Source organism: Typopeltis vanoorti, chromosome 8, assembly GCF_054136105.1.
Source record: "Typopeltis vanoorti isolate ZY-2024b chromosome 8, IOZ_Tvanoo_1.0, whole genome shotgun sequence".
NCBI lineage: Eukaryota > Metazoa > Arthropoda > Arachnida > Uropygi > Thelyphonidae > Typopeltis > Typopeltis vanoorti.
Genome location: NC_143556.1, coordinates 149489649 through 149510452, shown reverse-complemented (window position 1 = coordinate 149510452; position 20804 = coordinate 149489649). Strand labels below are relative to the sequence as shown.

At 34.0% G+C, this 20804-nt stretch overlaps 1 protein-coding gene across 1 annotated transcript in view; it reads left to right on the top strand.

The window, feature by feature from the left end:
• The first annotated feature begins 1342 nt into the window (after positions 1-1342).
• Positions 1343-20804, top strand: part of TM9SF3 (transmembrane 9 superfamily protein member 3) — a 280184-nt gene continuing 260722 nt past the window's right edge. Inside the window, exon 1 of the mRNA XM_090397004.1 lies at positions 1343-1592. Within this exon, the coding sequence (XP_090253130.1) occupies positions 1506-1592 (87 nt within the window). The 5' untranslated portion in view covers positions 1343-1505. The remainder of the gene's footprint in view (positions 1593-20804) is intronic.

Genomic DNA, 20804 nt, shown 5'->3' with positions numbered 1-20804 from the left:
TTACCCGGTTCAAAGGATATTATTGAGGCTTTTAAAATTCCTTTCCTTTGGTTTCCTGTAGGAAGCTTGCTTTCCCGTGATTAATCCGATTAATTCGGACAGAAACTTTATTATTATTATTATTATGTGACACCTCCAGGGAGTCCAAAGACTCATCGAGGGAGAGCGTGCCAACAGCATCGAACAATTGAAGGGGTTAAAACTACTAACCGCTCTCAGACTTGCTTTTGCGAGCCGTTAGTAGTAGAGGCTCTACCAGTCGGCCAATCTTTGCTGGCAACTTCCAACAGAATGTTGTTGGAACATTCCGACAGAATGATCTTCCAGAATCTGGATTCCGGAAGATCACTTTCTTATGTTAAAAAACGTTTAATTTTCTTGACCAAAAAGCTCTGGAAAGACTTTTAATGGGATTATATTGATCAAGTGCACATAATAAACAACTATGTTATACCAACTAGTTTCACCAACTAAGGCTGTTGGCATCTTCAGGGTACATAACTGATGTAAAGCACTAAAAAGTAAAAAACTGTTACAAACTATAATCAACCGATTCCAATTATATTAAAGAAAGAACTGAGCGCGTACAATACATGCACAGAGCGTACATGATATCACTTGTTATTTAGGAACGTTCTATAGTTGCCACTATAATTCAGTTCTGGCGACTTGAAGGATCTGATAATCAGATCACGGAAAGATTAGTCCTTGGTTCCTGTTAAGGTTTTGTATGCAGCGGGCAACTGTTGTGGCCTCCTTAAAAATTCGGGAGCGGAAGTCCTCCTCCATGTAAGGAATTATGCTTCTATCCCACTCTATGGTATGGTTCGTTCTTGAGAAATGAAAATTACTTTTTAGTGCTTTACATCAGTTATGTACCCTGAAGATGCCAACAGCCTTAGTTGGTGAAACTAGTTGGTATAACATAGTTGTTTATTATATGCACTTGATCAATATAATCCCATTAAAAGTCTTTACAAATCTTTTTCTTAACTAGCATTAAGATTACCACAATTTAAAAATATAAAAAAAGGAAAGAAAAAGATTAAAGCAATATAAATTTTTGTGAGGACTTTTAGTATTTTTAATGCCTTTTCTTGAATTTTATTAATCAGATGCTATCGCCGTAGACTTATAACTTTCTATGACAAATATTTTCTGCTGCTTGGCTATGAAGTATAAGAACAAACCACTACGAGCCTATGTTTTTCTGTTATATCTATATGAATTTTAATTTTCTTTCGCGTTATGGGCTTTTTCAAATTTTACAAATGTCGAAAGGGAGCGTTTATTTATTTATTTTTACTACCCTATAAGTTTCTAACAGAATTTTGTGCAGTGTCCTCTTGTGGGTGAGAATATTAAGAAATGTTTCTGTACTGTGCGAACTGTGACGTGGCTGTGATGTGCAAACGGCAATAATTTATACGTTGGCGTATTTTATCAAACGTGTTGGGATGTTGAAATCTACTCCAAACTGTTTTAGGCTATTATAGAATAGAGTAATGGGAACTATGAGTCGTACATATGTGCTACTCATTTTTTTAATCTTGTGTCATGGGCTGATACGGTGTGATGAACACACACATAGGGTAGGTTGCATGTACATATATTTATATTATTCCATACGATGTAATTTTTATCTACACTATAATATTTGAATATACTTCCTTGGAACCTTCGATTTCATCGTGGGAGGTGAATCCTTATCCAGACAAGAACTGTCAGTGCTTTACTGATTTACCATCATTACATATAAATGGTAGTATAATAGTAAAAATATCTGGTTTGCGGCATGACTTGGTTAGTTATTATATAATTTCCATGCGTCTGTTGTACAATTCGAATTCCATCGTAAATTTTTTAGAGGTGCAATACTCTTCATAATTAGTTTACCTACCAAGCCCCTCCCACTTATGTGTTCAGTTGCGTTTGATTAGGTACATGGATATTTCGACTTGTTCCTCCAAATGTTTGAGTGCGTTTCCTTTGAATCTGCTCTACATGATCTGTAATTTATTAATAAATTGTTTATTTTAAACACTCCTCTTCTGAGACCACAACATATGAAAATAACTTGCAGGCATATTTTTCATAAATTAATGAATTGCAGGTAATAAAAATTTCAAAATAAAATTAGAAGAGACGCAACCAGATGGTATTGTGCGAAAACACAGTTGCAGTAATTTAAGTATGTAGTATTAAGACACATTTATTAAAAATAAAATTTTGATCCAAAACATCCCAAATTCATGGAGTGCTTTCAAATATCTTTCTTTCCTTCAGTTTGAAACACCTAGGTTCAGATCTCATTTAACTGGCAAGTTTTTACATATGTAAATTTGGTCTTAGTTTAAATCTTGTCACTTGTGCAGAAATTAATAAGAAAAGCACCTGATCCCATTCCATACTTCTGGACAAATATAGAGCAGCCTTCAAACTTCAATGGTTAGTATTGGAGAGTCCAATTTTCAAAGGATTTTTTAAAAAAAACTATGGATTGCTTAGAAATTTTTGCATGAGTGACATGATTTAAATGTCTTTACTACAGAGATTTAAGTACACCATTTTCTCAACAGAAACTTAACCACATAAGTGAGGAACAGAAAGTTAAGGGTATGCACTGAACTTTCCATTGGCATTTTTCTAGACAAACATACTCAACTCGATTGTACAGAAACACTAGTGAGAAACAAACATGATACCTATCAAAATTACATGACCATTAACTCAGTGCATTAAATTGATACAGCAGGAAATTTGTTGGCAATCTTTGAGTTAGTACTAAATTAGAAATTCATTCAAGATAGTGGGATCAGTTAGTTGAAATTATGGCTGAGGCTATAAAGAAAAAATGGTATTAGTTTGAAATCACATGTTTGGTTCTCACCAATGTGTCAATGTAATTCAAATTGTTGGTGCAATCTTCTAGAAAAATGCCAATGGAAAGTCAGTTGCTTCTCCTTAATTTTTTGTTTCTTCTCATATAGAAATATATGGTTAAGTTTCTGTTGAGAAAATGGTGTACTTAATGAAATTTGTGCATTAACTAATATCCATTTATAATTAGAAACCACATATAACCCTTTTAATCAATTAAATTCATACACAGTTTTTTAACAGGGATTCTTAGAAGGCACAGTAAAAAAAATTGGTTACCTCTTTGATTCTTATCATTATAGGATCTCCATGGGCACAGACTATCATACCATTCCTTCGGCCTAGTTCACTCTCTTATCCTCTTAGGTAGCATGCTATAGATGCCACTTTCTCGATAAAGAAGGGGGGGGGAATGACTTATTTCTTTATTGTGCAAATTCTGAAATGGTTTCTTTTTCTATCCTTTAGGAAAGCTTTCTATTGTTCACCTAGTAAATAATAATTCCAAACAACTTGTACCAAGAGACAGTCCATCTAGAATAATAATAGGTATGAACTTGATGCTGAGTAGACTGTTTTGAGCAGTGTGTGTGTGTGTGTGTGTGTGTGTGTGTGAGTAGTAGTAATTTTCATGATTATGAATTAAATAATGGTTAGCACATGTAAACAACTATAGTTTATTAACTCCTATATATTTCTTCCTTGTTGCAATGTCATCCAGAACTGAAATGTTTAGCATGTGTTCATTTACTCACATCCTGATCACAGTTGAATAAAAGAGAATGCACTATTAAAGAGTAATATTTTGCACTTCAAATTCAGGTTATGTAAATTATTCAACTATGAATCAAATTTAAATCTGAGTGCATAATCTTGGATTCAATTTGAACTCTATTTGAATTTGATTTGTTTTATATCTTATGTCAGTGGTATGGTAAGCAAGGCCTTACTTGCAATTTCCAGAACTTCCATATAATTCTGATAATCATCTTGGATTCTAATCTCTAATGTTTGTTTGAAATAAAGTGGATAAGAACAGGGTAGTACTTGATAAACAGCAGGTAGAGATAGTTATGGTAATTTATCACTTATCAGAAATTAAGAGGAACAAAAGATATAGATGGTTTTATTAAGTTATATAGTGAAGTGGACCAACAGATCAGAGTTTTTAGTGGAGTGGCCATTTTAATCGATAATAATAAGAAAAAAAAATGAAAGTATAATTTTGTAAATGATTGAATTATAACGGATAAGAGCAAATAGAAGTTACTTAAATACCATAGGAATATATGCACCTTAAGAAGGTGGGAAAGAGGATTCTGAACAGTTTTGAGGAACTAAAAAAATGTTATATAAATGTAATAAAAATGACTACATATTAATAGCAGGAGATCTTAATGCTAGAGTTGGAAATAATCCAATCCCAAATGTCTTAAGAAAATATGGAGAAATTTACATGAATCACAGTGGTCAAGAACTGTTAGACTTCTGTACTTAATTCTGCACTTTTAAAATAACCAATACTTTTTTTTTTTTTTTCAAAAAAATAATATAAAGAAATATACTTGGAATGGCAGAGAAACAAGATCTATCATTGAATCATGTAAGGGATGTACATTGGAAATGAAATTTTTTGGGTCATTACTTAGTAGTCTCTAAAATAGAAATATTAGCAAAATGGAGAAAGGAAGTAAATAAGAAAAAACAAGAAATAGAACAAGTTTACAAAATATATCAATTCTTTGACTCCATGGGGGTCTTGGGTAATAATAATTAGGAAAAAAAGCATTAGAATGCTATATCAATCATGATTAACAGATTACCTAAAAGAGCCTAAAATCATATAGAAGAATGGAAAACTTAGATAAAAATAATTCATAAAGAAGCCTCTGAAGTACTTGGAAAGAAAAATATTAAAAAGAAAAACATTACTGGCCGAGTGGTTAGCGTATCCGCTCTCCAGCCAAAAGGCTGTGGGTTCGAATTCTGCCGTGGGCATGGATGTTTGTGATTGTCTTTGGAAATACTAGTGGTGGTGGTCGGCGGTAGATGGTATTGGTGTAGTTGCAGTCAGTTGGTGAATTGAGTGGCGGAGATGGAGAGCTGTAGAGCAGGTGCCCTCTCTCGATGAGTCTTTGAACTCACTGGAGGTGTCTAATAATAATGATAAAATGAGATGCAGCACAAATCAACCTAATACAAGAGAAATAATGGATAGAACATTATAAGAATTTATAGTATGGCCCAAATTTAATAAGAAAAAATGATGAAATCAGTACTGATAGAACAATATAATTAGAACTAAAAGAAGCAATAAAGGTATCGAAAAATAGGAAATAAACCAGATTAGATGTCATAAATACAGAGATTTGGAAACATGTCAGAGAATATTTACATTAGATTCTTAAAATTAATAAATAACTTGGGGGAAATATAAGGTTCCATCAGATTGGTCAAAAGCTAAGGTTATATTTAAGAAAGGAGACAGATGATTGTGGGAATTACAGAGGAGTAAGTTTATAAAAGGTTGCAAAATTTACAGTAAAATCCTGAATAAAAGACTTAGAAATATTGCGAACAATCTGCTCTCAGTAGTTCAAGATGGTTTGAGACATGGAAGATCATCTACAGACAATATTAATGCGTTAAAATAAATTATTGAAAAAGACAATTTAGATACTCGTGTGGCCTTCATAGATAAAATACATTAAGAAAAATTATGGAATATAATGAAGAACAAGAATATCCATTACATTTAGTACAATTTATGAATTACAGAAAACATCACAAAATATTTATTACATATTATTAAATTCTCGTAGACAGGCTTATATGTTGGTTATGCATTATTAAAACACTTAAGGAATTGAACAACGTAGTTAAAGATATAAATTAAATTAAACTTTAATAAATATTTTCCGATATTTCGGCAACGTCACGTTGCCATCTTCTAAAGGAACTTACAAAAAAAGTTACGTGCATGTAGGCACTACAACACAGAAACTGGGAATGAAGAGATGAAGCTATTGTTCTAACAGTCCTGATTGGTGCCCTCTAGCGGGCTAAGTAGGTGTTCTTGACTGTTGGGCTGAAGGTCTGCTGATGTAGGCCTCCCAAATTTGGGGCAGTCGCATACAACCAAATTGGTTGAGGTTTGGAGAATTTCTTAGGGCTGAGGCTGATTCCGTAAATAGTCTTTCAAATTTGTATTTGCTATGGTGTATCACTGTAGCTTTCTTCCACCGTATTCTGTGGCGTGTATCCAGAGCATGGTCCGCAAGCCCAGAATGACTGTATTTGTGAAAACGGGTGTAGTCCTTGTGTTCCAAAATTCTGATATTCGCTGTCCTGCCTGTTTGGCCAAAGTAAGACAGTTTACAACTGCAAGGGACCTGGTAAACACCAGGTAGGTCTAGGGGAAGTGGTTGGTCTTTAGTGGAGCGGATAAGGGATGCCAATTTTTTTTGTAAGTTCCTTTAAAAGATGGCAACGTGACGTTGCCGAAATATCAGAAAATATTTATTAAAGTTTAATTTAATTTATATCCTTAACTACGTTGTTCAATTCCTTAAGTGTTTTAATAATATTAAATATAAAAATATTACAAAATTTCTATAAATAGTTTGTTAATAAATTAACAGAAGAGATTGAAATTACTTGGGATGTCAGACTGGGATGTACCTTATCTCCAACTCTATTCAATATATATATAATGACCAGATTATTAAAATATGGAAAAAACAAAGCAAGGTATCCAGTTACCTAGAACAGTTATCAATACAATGCTGTATGCAGATGATCAGATCATATTACAAGACAATGAAGATGACCTTCAAAAATCAGTATATGAATTAAATAAAAAGAAGCCAATAATACAATTTAAAAATTTCACAAAATAAAACAAAAAATTGCCATTTAAAGGTCGAGATCATGTTAGATCAAAAATAGTCATAGAAAATAAAATAGAACAGATGACACAGTTTAATTATTTAGGCTGTATAATAACATATCTACAAGATATAGATAAAAAAATAAAGAAATTTCTGAAAATCTGTGGAACTGTGAAAACTACACTGAATAAAAAAACAAGACGAGAAACTCAACATTTTATAAAGTAATGGACACTCCTGCTGTATTATATGATTCAGAAACATGGACTGTTAAAAAGAAAGATTAAATAAAATACAAGCTGCAGAGATGAGATTTTTAAGAACAGTTAAAGAATGCACAAAATTGGATTATATAAAAAAATAAAAACATTAGAAAAGTTAGATATACATATAATAAAATGAAAAGATCAAGGAATAAAGAGAGAGAAATGGAAAGAACATCTATTTAGAATGGAATGATATCGACTACAAAAAGAGGTGGACAAATATAGACCAAAGAGAGAGAGGAAGACCTGCAAGATAGAAAGACCAGTGAAGCTAGAACAAGCAAAATTCTTGAAGAGAAAAAGATCATTGGATCATGGAAAAGAGAAGTTTCAAATTGGTTTTGAAGGTGGTGCTTAGATCAAACTTGCAAATAACTTATGTTATATGTTGTTCTAAGTATAATCAAGTATATAGTGTAGAGCAACTCTTGATAATACCTGTCTTCTGTGAGTAGTAGTGTGAAGATGGATGGTTGTATATGCCAGTTAAGAAAGGTTTTCGATAAACAGAAAATTCAATTTTGCCTGTATAGCCTCAGAGTATTTAAGTATCTAGATTCACATTTAATAGTGAACTTTATGCAGGAATATGTGGGTTTATTTTATTCAAAAATTGTAATTGTTTATGAATGTGACTAAATAAAGACATCATTTATGAAGAGAAACCAAATACAAGGTTAAAGAAAAATGATATTGAAGAGGTGTTTTTCCATAAAATAGTGTGCTATGAGATAGGACTGCACATTATTGTTCTTACATTTAGCTTGTATAATTTATCACATGAAATAGCTTTCATTTATAACAAATGAGATAAAATTAAAGATCATCTCCAATGTTGGACTTTGTCTTATTCTGATATTGCCTGTAGACCTGTCTCTATCCTACATTCATTCTCATCTTTTCTTATCTTTTCTCTTCCTAATAATAAATCCCCTGGGTGCAATCATATCCTGGCTGAGCTGTTGAGAGCTTTGACTGGCTATAATAACTATTTAGTGAAATCCATTCAGGACATCTATAAAACAGTAGAATTACCTGAAGTTTTTACAACATCTATCTGCATACCAGTTCCAAAGAAAAATAATGCACAAAACTGCAAAATCAAAAAACATCAACTACACACTGTATTCAAACCGTGTGTCAAATTAGCAACTCTGATCCGTTGACCCAAGGACAGCATTCAGGAGTCTATGAAGTACCCCGCTCATGTGATCCAGCTTACTACGGTCAAACAGGAAGAACTGTGGACATCTGCATCAATGAACATAAAAGATGCATCGGGCACTAGGCAAGTCGGGCCTAGCAGACCATCCTTTGGATACCCCCTGCACACAGGATCAACTGGAAGAAAACAAAAGTACTGCACAGAAACTTTTACAAGTCAGAGATTGTTCTTAGAAGCAACAGAAGCCTTAAAACATACTCCGATCTCAACAAATATGGTTGTATAAATTTTCCTAAGATTTGGGAAACAGTCATCTTAAGACATAACTAGTAGCTGTTTTCTCTCTCTGTTCTTTAGTCTTTGTGTTGTTGCTATAGTTTTATTTTATATTATTTTTTTAAATTTATTTTTTTATTTTATTTATTATTATTTTTTTTAGATAGAGGGCACGTAATTAGGACTTTAGTCTTTGTGTTGTTGCTACAATTTTGTTAAACTAGTCCCTTTGTTATACCATGTTGTAGTCACGTACTGACAAACTGTGTTTTTGTGCTCTAAAGATGCTGATTATAACACCAGCGAAATATCAGCAATAAGTCAATAAATAATTATTTACTTAATTCTGTGTTCTGATATATACCATCAAAATTAAACATTTTAACCATTGTTAACAAGGAAATTGAAAGAGCCTTAATTGGTAAATTGAGTGAACAACAGGAAGGCTGCAGAAGAGGAATGGGAACCATTAAATGCTATCTTGGAACTAAAAATACTAATAGAAACACCACTTGAAAGAAATAGGAATATATACATCTACTTCATAGACTTTCAGAAGGCCTTTGACCGGGTAAAACATAATAAAAAATGTTCAGTATATTAGATAAATTAGGCAGAAGATCATGTACTTAAGATTATAAAAATGATTTACGCCAAACAGAAAATGCAGCTGTTTAACTCTGAGACTTCTGAAGTGAAAATAAAAAGAGGAGTCAGACAAGGTTCTATCCTTTCACCAAATCTATTTAATATCTATAGCGAGACAGTGATGAAAAAGATTGAAAAACAAAAAATTTAGGAATGAGTATCAATGGTATAAAATACAATAATCTTAGATATGCTGATAATACCATTCTAATAGCAGAAAACAGAAATAAATTAATCAAATTACTGCAGCTACTAAGTGAAGAAAGTAAAGAGTTTGATTAGATATAAATGCAAATAAAGACCAAATTTATGAAAATCTCAAAAGAAAACAGATCTGAGCCAGAAATATTCATAAACAATATGAAAATTGAACGTACAACAGAATACAAATATTTAGGCACCTACTTTACTGCAGATGGAAAAACAAGATAAACAAATAAAAATAAGAACAGCCATAGCTAAAGATGCCTTCTGGAAAAATAAAGATCTGCTCAGAAGTTCTGTGGGTATCAAGACAAAGAAAAGAATAATACGAATATTAGTGTGGCCAGTTTTCACATATGGAAGTGACTCCTGGGTATTGAAGAAGAGAGTAAGACAACAGATAATGGCCTTTGAAATGTGGTGCTATAGGAGAGTTCCGAAAATCTCATGGACAGAACACGTGACAAATACAGATGTCTTACAGACATCTATATTTGTCACGTGTGAACACAGAGATGAACAGGAGCCGTACTGAAAGGTTCAGCAGGACAGAGGATACTAACAGTTTTATAAGGAAAAATAATTGGAAAAGAATCAAGAGGTAAAAAACGAAGGACATTGTTTGAAGATATAAGATCATAGACAGGATCACATGGCTATTATTATTATTATTATTATTATTCAGGCCTCCATGGAGTCAGAAGACTCGTCGAGGAGAGGTCCCCCCTAAGAAACACTAAGTCTATCATACCATTCCTTAAACTCATTGACCGTTCTCGCTCTCGCCACTCCATCAGGCAATGCATTCCATCGTTCAACCACCCTCCATGCAAAGAAACCATTCCTCACCTTCTTGCTCACAGATTCCTTTCATAACTTCCAGGGATGGCCTCTTGTCATCACTCCTTCCCGCTGTTCAACCAAACGAAAGAACTCCCCAGTGTCAACCCTGTAACCACCTCTCAACAGTTTAAAAGTCTCAATCATATCACCTCTCCTTCTTCTATCCGCCAAACTCTGCAGTCCACATTCCCTCAGCCGATCCTCATAACTATCATTGTACAGTCCTGAAACCATCTTTGTTATCCACCTTTGTACCCTTTCCACAGTTAATTTATCCCCTTCAAATCCTGGGGACCAAATCTGAGAACAATAGTCTGTGTGATCTGATCAGGGTCTTATACAACGGAATGGTAACTGTTTTATCTCTTCTGGTCAGCATCCTTCTCATTATTGCAGCAATCCTATGTGTTACCTTCACCACCTTTGCAATATGTCTCCTGAAGTTCAGATTTCTATCAATCATCAACCCCAGATCTCTTGTCTCCCCTACTTCCTCCAGTATAGCTCCTCCAATCGAGTATGCAATGTCCCATCGATGTGTCCCAAACCTCAAGACTTTACATTTTGCTGCATTAAACCGACACCTTCCATTCATTTGCCCATCTATCTAGCTTATTCAAATCCTCTTGCAGGGCTGATGCATCTGCACTATTACTAATAATCCTTCCCAGCTTCGCATCATCCACAAAAAACTGAATATCCCCTTGCAATCCACTGACAATGTCATTGACTATGCAGAAACAAAAAGGAAAGCCATCAACAGAAAGAACTTTGAAGGACATGGTGCTGCATCCCTCTCACTATGGGAGCTACATGAAGGACTAAGAGTGATGTTTCCTTTTTTTCTTCTTCCTCTTTTTTGCAATTGGGAATCTACTCTTTCTCCCAAAGTCTTTAATGGACTCTGCAGGATTGGCAAGCTGGCTGCAGTATTTTGCATGACTACTATGAACAAAATGGAATTGTCACAGGATGTGTCCAAATAGACTACTTAAGGAAAATAAGACATGCAAAGTGATCAACAGATAATGTCAGAATGTCATTTAATACTGGTAAACTTACTGCTAAAAGAAAAATGAGGAAAAAGATCAGTAACAGATATTATCTCAGTATCATAAAGATTGATGGCCAGGCTGGCTGGCCGAGTGGTTAGCGTATCTGCTCTCCAGTCAAAATGCTGCAGGTTCGAATCCCGACCGACATGGGCATGGATGTTTGTGATTGTCTGTGGAAACACTAGTGGTGGTGGTTGGCAGTAGATGGCATTGGTGAAGTTGCAGTCAGTTGGTGGATTGAGTCGTGGAGACAGTTGTAGAGCAGGTGCCCTCCCTCGATGAGTCTGGCTTCCTGGAGGTGTCAAATAATAATAATAATAATGGAGATGTGGAGCATGACTATTTAAATGTATGGATGAAATTAATGTCTTGCCAGCCTGGTTGGCCAAGTGGTTAGTGTATCTGCTCTCCAGCCAAAAGGCTGCGAGTTCGAATCCTGCCGTGGGCATGGATGTTTGTGATTGTCTGTGGAAATACCAGTGGTGGTCAGCGGTAGATGGTGTTGTTGTAGATGACGAAAGTTGGTAGAGACAGAGTTGTAGAGTAGGTTTTCTCCCTGGAGGTGTTATGTAATAATTAATCTTGCTGAGATTAAAAGCAAAAGAAAATACATATTAAGATAATAGGTTTATGCAATATATTTCTCTCAATTTTTCCCAAATCTATAGATAAAAATTAATAATACCAGCAGAAAAGACATGTTGATAGTAATGGGAGGCTTGAATGATAAAAATGTTACTTGTTAGTAATCACTAATCCTGTTGTCTTAAAAATTCAAGGAATACATGATTGGCTTTGTTTTTCATCAATCCTAAATTTTCCCATTACTACTTCCATGTCTTCAGTCATGTATTCTAAGGACATGGAGGACATAATGAAAATATTTGGGATTGATGAAAGAGGCAATATAGTTCTTGAATTTTATAAGACCACAGAATTGGTAATTACTAACACATTTTTTATCGTAGACAATCTCAAATACATGTTGCTTCACTTGGTGGTAAAAGTAAAAACTATTGATAACTACTCTTTTCGAAGAAACAACATGGAAGAACATTTCCAAAATGATATTCAGTCAACAAGAAATATATTGCACTGAAGAGGTAAACAGGGAAGGAAAGTATGTCCCACAAAAGATGGAAATTTACTTAAGTAAAAACTTTAAAGAATATAGAATTTCAAGATCAGAATATATCTATCTATTAGCAACAAATAAAGAATAAATTCAAAGACAACCACTAAACTTTGAGGCATGATGCCTCAAAAGAATCTAGTACACAAAATGGATTTCAAGGGGAAAGAAAAAAAATTATAAAATTTTCTTTTATGTTTTCAGTAATTATAAAACTAATTATTGAAAATACTGAAGAATTTTTGTAAAAACAAAATGCAATATTAGATGTAATAAAACAAACATTAAGGTAAAGAAACCTAATTGGCTTATGTGCACAAGAGTCAGTGGGAATAATAGGTATATAGTAGAAGCAAGTGATGGCTAGAACAGTGAGTGACTAGTGACACAACAGTTCTAATGCAGCACCACTGGTCTTGCTGAGCAGCTGTCAGTTGTAATGCAGTGGCAGTTACAGTGACAGCCCTCTGTGATTGTGTGTTTGTCTTGTGTATGTGACATATTGTATAGTAACCCTTTATGCAGTAGATTAACTCTGTTACTAATAATCTGTGTTCTTGTTACCTCTGCCACAGTACTCTTAATAGCTGGTGATGAGGATGGGATCTAAGTTGATGGTATCATTTTACATTATGGTTTAAGCCAGTACAATTTGGTCAGCTAAATCACAAATTAGCAGCTCATCCTTGTTTGTTCAGTATCCAGGTCTAACAGGATGCACCACAAGAAGTGAGGATTGGATATTAGACCAGAAACCTTGGTTAGTTCATCACATTCCTTAAAAGGCTATATGAAGATCTCCAAGTTATACAGATCCTTAACCACTCCATTGTGAAGGGAAGCTCTGTGAAGAACAAATTGGATTCAGGCCAAATAAATCTAAGTTTATCAGGATCAGATTTTCACTTTAAGATAAATAGTTGGGTAATCTTGGGAACATAGGAAGAATCTGTATTTATGTTTCATTGGTCTAGAAAAGACGCGTGTCAAGAGGAAAGCTGTTCAAAACACTACAGTTATATGGTATAAATGGGACATTATAACAAGAAATACGTGGTCTGTACTTGAGCTGTAAGTCAGCTGTTAGAATTGAAGGAGATATAGGAAGTTGGTTTGATGTTAAATCAGGTATTAGACAAGGGTGTACATTATCCTCGCTGTTATTCATCATCTATATGGATTATATTATGAAGGAAAGTGGTATTAAAGCTGATATCAAAACTGGGAATGTTAATTTAATATTATACTTCTAAAGAAATCCAGCATAACTCTGCAAGATTTCCTGAGTATATTGAAACTGTTGTATAAGTTTGATATGAAAATCGGCAATAAAAAGACAATGAAAATAGGCAGAAACATTGAAAATATTGACTGTCCTGAATGGAAAACCTATGGAACAAGTAAAACATTTCATCTATTTAGGCACAATTTTTAGTGAAGATGGCAAATTAAATATAGAAATAGATAACAGAAGTAGTAAAGCTGGTATAATAGGAAGTCAGCTGAATAAATTTATATAGAATAATAGTGAAATTAGACAAAATACTAAACTAGGCTGTATACAGCAGTGCTGAAACCAATTTTAACTATTTATCTGCTAGGTTAAAAATGAAACACTCGATCAAAGATTGGAGACCACAGATATGAGAGTTCTGAGAAAGATTAGGAGAATGAACAGATAGCATCAATGGTAGTATCACATTAAAAATGATAATATAAGGAAAGAACTTGCCATTGTTAGCATTCGTCTTTTTGCCTGGGTCGTCTTTATCTGCCTGTTGGCAGGAAAAAGACGACACAGAGGAAGACCAAGATGTAGGTAGATTGATATAGTAAAATGTGCCTTAGAGGACAGAAATATAATCTGCAAGTTTGCTGATCTAGAAGAAAATTTATTAGACAGATTAATTTGTAGCTTGCACGACAGAGGTTTTTAGCTGACACTTTGCATTCCAAAAAAGCATGATGTTTTGAAGAAACAGCATGGAAGAACATTTCCAAAATGATATTCAGTCAACAAGAAATATATTGCACTGAAGAGGTAAACAGGGAAGGAAAGTATGCTGCACAAATCAGAACAGAACCAAAATGTTTACATTGTGGAAGGGGCAGTAAGGCCATTTGGAAAAAAAATGTGCTTTGCCAAGAAGAACGAAGTAGAAAATTAAATCAAGAGGTTCTTGAATATGAAACCATTAGAAAAGTTAGAAATTATGTCATTCGACAGTCTCAAATAGTAGATTCCTATGCAAAATATTTACTTCCCAGTTTTGAATACGACATTAGATGAATACAACAAATTACTGCCAGATGGAATACCTCTATAGATGGAACTAAATTCAGCTGTCGCTCATTCACTGATTGGTACAGACACGTTTGAAAACGTGTGGCTTGAGTGAAAACAACTCACTTCATGTTTTCATCTTTTTCAGTCATTTTAAGATACAATAGGAATCTATAAGGGATTGGCAGTATACACAACTCTAAAGGTTACGTCTCCTATATTTAAAAAAAAAAAAAAAAAAAGCTTCCCAGTTCACCTTTGCATTATGTGGCAAGGTTGCAAAAGCCATTAACGAATTAGTCCATATGTCAGTTTTGACACGTAGACTAATTCTTCAGTCATGTTCCAAAGAAAACTTGTCTAACAAATGCAATTGTGAAGCCCAAGTATATTGAAAGGGGCATAAAACCACACCACTGCTGCTCTTCTTGAATTGGAAAGGTCTGACCCTGTTATGAAGAAACTGGTTTCGGTCACTGGGAATCAAACTTGTGGATAACTTGCAACTACAAGAATGGTAGTACCCCCCCCCCCCCCTTAGGAAATTGAGTCATTTTAAGCATATAACAGTATCCTAAATACACAAGGTTGAGGAAGCCATTGACAAATTAACCTGTGAAGGGATTTTAGAACTCCTCTCCCATTCCCAGTCCACAAAATGGATGGAAGGATTAGATTGTGTGAAGATTACAAATGCACAATAAACATGGATAAAATTGATATCTATCCACCTCCTGCAATCAGTGAAATATTATCAAAGCTAATATATGGATGTGGCTTTTCTAAAATAGATGTGTACAAGCCATATTTACAGGTGCCTATAGACAGAGAACTAGCAGACATTCTAACATTGAATACCATTAAAGAACTATTCTAAGTAACAAGATTGCCATTCAGAGTAGTGCCTCAGCACCATAATGTTTCAAAAGAATTATAGAGATGTTACTAGCTGGAATCTCAGGAATCATAATGTACTTAGATGGCATCCTGTTAATGGTTACTGCACAGAAAGAACTTTGGCAATGATTAAGAGCAGTCCTAAAAAGACTACTCAATGCTGGACTGTATTAACAGTGCCAGTGTGAGTCTGCACTACAGGCCATAGAGTATTTTGGCTCTAAATTAAAACATGGCATACATCACCAAAGACAAGCTGCAAGCTATTAAGGTAGTTGCAACACCAAAGAACTGGAATTAGCTAGAAGTATTTTTAGGCTTAGTAAATTGCTACAACAGATTTCTGCCTGAGAAAGCAAACAATCAAAACAGGGTGACATGGGGTAAGGAACAACAGAAGCATTTAAAATGACCAGTCACTGGTATCAGATTGAATGTTAACACAATGTTTACCTGCACTGATTTTGGCATGCTGTGCATCGCCTTTTGGATTAGAAGCAGCATTATCACACAGTGTCTGTTGGATGAGAAGCTCCAATTATATTTAGCTCTGGAACACTTCATCCGAAAGAATGAAGTATGTGCAGACTGACAACAGAGGTATTAGCCATCGTGTTTGATATTAAAAGGTTTCACCAGTTATATTTTTGGAAGACTTGTTGCAATAATGACATATTTACTAAGCCTACCAAAATGGAAAATCTATCTCTGACCAGTCTCATCATGCAAATCTCACTACATTTGCCACATGCAGTACTGTTGGATAGTATTTCTAATTATACCTTAGTCTACAGACCAGGGAAAAAAATCAAACAACAAAAAAAAAAAAAGACCCCATCAAAATGCAGATGCTTGTAGCAGCCTGCCATTACAATCATTGGAGCAAGGTTTTCCAGATCTCAGTTGCTCTGAGCTGAACACTTTACTTTTGGCAGAACACATAGCTGAAGCAATGAAGAAAGACATTATTATCGAGGATATTGCAAGCATTATTACATGGGTCACTTGGAAGACTTACCAGCTTTTTCATTAGAAGTGCAAGCATACAAAACCAGAAGAGATGCACTCTGCATCCATGAGATGTCTCCTCTGGGGAGGGTATAGTATTTATCTCACATTTATCAGTTGTAGATTTACTAGACTGAGTTCATCAAAGCATTGGACAGACCGAAGCTGTTACCTGCATACATATGATGATATCAGGACTGGTGAAGAAATTGGGCAAAAAAAAAAAAGGGCTAGAAATTGTTCATAATGTTCAAATTGTTCATCACATACCTCTTAAAATTTTCGTAGCTGCTATATCCCTGTGAGGCAAGGCAGTATGGGAGAAGTTATATTTCATTCAAACATAAATAATTAAAGGTATTTATTTTTTAAACATTTGCTTTATAATAAATTATAGACATGTGAAATGTTTTTTAAATTATTAAATACATTTTAATAATTAAGGATTTTAAGGAAAAGTGTGGTTAACGGGGGCGTTGGAATGAGGTTTTTGCCTGGAGGGTGGTGAATGAGTGGAGTGCATTGGCTGACTCAGTTGCGAGTTCTTCGTCTGTGAATGAATTCAAGAACAGATATGATAGATGTTGTTTTGAGGGTTTGGGTCTCCTGTGATGAGTCTACTGACTCCATGGAGATACCCGTAATAATAATAATAATACATTTTCAGTTTTATGAATCCAATATACATACATTGGAGACAAAAAAAATTATATAACTTATATTTTTAATGATTTTAACTAGTAATCCATGTTAAAGAGTTTTTTCCAATGAAAAAAAAATGTAAAGCTTTAAATTTTTTTTTGTTATTGAAAAAATAATTATAGAATAGATCTGGTTTCCTTTCTTTTGGAAGGGAAACGAGGCTGAGGACGTCCTAAAAGAAAGTGAAGTGATAAATTGTCAAATTTTGTTGGAGAAAATTGGTCAACCATTGCCAAGAACAGAGAAAGGTTGAAAGAACTGGAGGAGGCCTTCGTCCAGCAGTGGACAGAAAATGGCTGAAAAAAAGAAGACCTTCACTTATCTATGACAAATTGGTGACAAAAATATAAAAGTAAAAAAAAGATCAAAATGTTTAAAAAGGTGTTTCTTATCCCATAAAGTTCTTTCACATACATGTACCCATTGGGGTACATGTACCACACTTTTGTGAAACACTGTTCTAGAGCATTAAGCTTCAGCCCATAGCAGTTGATGCAGTTCCAATTATGTACAAGTTTTATTTTTTTATTTTTGTCCAGTGTCAGAATAAGGCTATTGGAAGACGAAAGTATTAATGATGTAGTGAATCATTATATAGCTTGTATCTCCCCATCCCCACACACACATTGTGTGTGTCAGTATGGCAGTTGTTTACCATTTTACAAAATGAGCTGAATTAGCCAGTCTCATTTTATGAAGGCAGGACATAAGACTGTACACAGTCTTACATCTCTCAAACCCACCATCATCATAATTTATTCATGTATGAATAGGAAATTATATATAGAAATATTCATCTAGCAAAAAAAAAAAAAAAAACTAACTCGTAAAGTTAGTCTAGTCTACTAGATGAAAGTGAATCAGGTTGCTCTGTTTTGTGCCAATTGGTAAATGCCAAACGGTTCATGAACCAAGTCTTCAAAATGAAGTTGTTTATATATTACCAAAACTGTTTCCTTGATCATTCTCTCCCTCTGTGTCCATTCGTCAGCCTGTAGAGAATAAAGACGCAATGTAGACAGATTTTTTCATTGTCATTTTCAATCAGGTATAACATCAAAATAATTGGCACACTGTTTCTTGAGGTAGTGTCCAGATGCTTTTATAAATTTATTTTGATTAGTTATAAGGACAATATGCACAGTGAAGAAAAAGTGAAATGTGAAATAAAGAGAAAACCTGGCTGTACTTCTAAAACTTATAGCAAAATAGTGGTAGTTTTTCTCTTTCAGTAATGCATACAAAGTAACCCTAGGTGACTTTGTATGCATTTCCCACAGTCTTCCTGGTGAGATTTTTACAGGGTAGTTCACCATTACCCCCCCCCCCTCCCAAATTTTATATGGCTGGAATGTATTCACGACTGTAATCCATGTGTGTTCACAGGTGAAAAAAAAAAACCCTACCGCTGTATGAGACCAGCTAACTCACCTTTTGTTTAATGAGACCTGATAAAGGTTTGGCACATCTCTGACAGGAATCTGACCCATGTCTTTATGCCTAAAGGGCTTCATCTATACTAGGGGTCTCAAACACAGCAAAGGGCCAGTCAATTAGATGTATATCAGACTTGGGCTGTATTCAGTATTATTCTGTGAACCAAAACATAAACTAAAAAAAGAAAGACTAACAAAGGTCCTTTTGTTGCCAGGCCTTTACACCTTACGTAAACAGTTACACCACCATTTTTATTTTCAAATTTTAAAAATATAACAAGTTTACAAAACATAAGTTCAATTACATTTTCTTTATATTTTAATAAAATTATTTAAATACATAATTTTGACTTACAAAAATAAAGATTTTTATCTACGAGTCCTTTTTTTTAATTTGATTTTGATCCTGAAACCTGACATCTTTTTCTCTGCACTAACATTTCAGTATCTGCTTTTTCGTTTCTTGTTGCAATATGAAGTATTGCATTTAATCTAGAATCTTTTATCCGTGAGCAGAACTTTGACTTATTAAGTTTTATAATTGAAAATAATTGCTCACATACATAGGTGCTTCCAAAGATTGACAATATTTTTGCACAATAAATTTTATATTTGGGATATTTACTGCCGAGGTATTTATAAACATTTGGTGTGCCAACTTCGTTATATTTATTTTTTAGTTCAGTATTGCTTCAATTACTTCCATTAGTAATTCTTTGTCAACATTTTCAATATTAATTAAAACAGGTGAACTGAATAATAATTCATTTTCAAACTGGTTGAAATCAGAAAATCTTTTTTTTTTTTTTTTTTTTTTTCAAATTCAATTTTCAATTCTTCAATTTGAGGAATGTACTTTTCAGCATCATTATTATTTCGAGAAATCGATTGAAGTGTAGGAAAGTAGGCTAAATTATTCTTTACTAACTGGGTTTACCAAAGATAGTTTTGCCAGAAATGACGTAATTGAATCATACATATGACATATCAACTGTTTTGCATCCTTGCAGAGCAGTATTCAAAGTGTTTAAGTGGCTTGTTATCTCAACTAAAAAGCCCAAGTGTTTGCACCAATATCAGTGAGCTGAGGAATCAATTTTCCTTTGGATGAAGTAAACATGAATTTCTTTTAAGAGTTAAAAAATCTTTTTAAAACTACACCACGACTAAGCCACCTAACCTCCGTATAATATAGCAAACTGTTGTATTGTGAATCCATTTCGTCCAGCAAAGCATTGAATTGTTGATGATTCAAGGTGTGAGAGCATATCCAGATTACTGTTTTTATTACCACACTCATGACATGTTCCATCTTTAGTTTTTTAGCACAAAGTGACTCCTGGTGTACTATGCAATGAAACGATTTAAGTTTGTCCTTGCACAACATTTTTTTTTTCATTTGAAATTTTGTAACAAGTCCGAAATTAACACCAACCATAGCAGGAGCCCCATCTGTAGTCACACTTACTAATTTTGACCAGTCCACATGAGCAAGACGTTTTTTCAATACACAAATATAAATAATTTCCTGTCATTGTTCTGACATAGGCACTATATCCAATAGTTTTTCAGTCACATTCATATCATCTTCAACGCCTCGAATAAATATTACTAACTGGGAAGTATTAATAATGTCTGTACATTCATCAACTGCAATGAAAAACACTACTAAACGCTTTATTTTTTCACGCGATACGTCTTGGAAGTTCTTTGCTATATCTTCAACACACTCCGCAACTGTATTTCCTGATAAGCTTATATTTTGAAACGCTTGCTTTTTTCCCGGACATATGATTTCAACTGCACTTAAAATACAATTTTTAATAAATTCTCCATCAGTAAAAGTTTTTGAAGCTCGAGCAATTTTTTCACTTATGACATAACTACATTTAACAACAGCATCACTTGTTGTGATAACATTTGAAAATATCCTCTGTTGAAACTTCAGTTCATTTTTTAAATCTTTAAGTTTGTCATTACGCATCTTTTCTGTATATTTATCACAGTTCTTATAGTTTGTTTTATTATGGCATTTTAGGTTATATTCTTTCATCACGGCGACACTTTGTCTACATATCAAACACGTTGGAATATTTTCTACTTCCACAAAGAAATGTC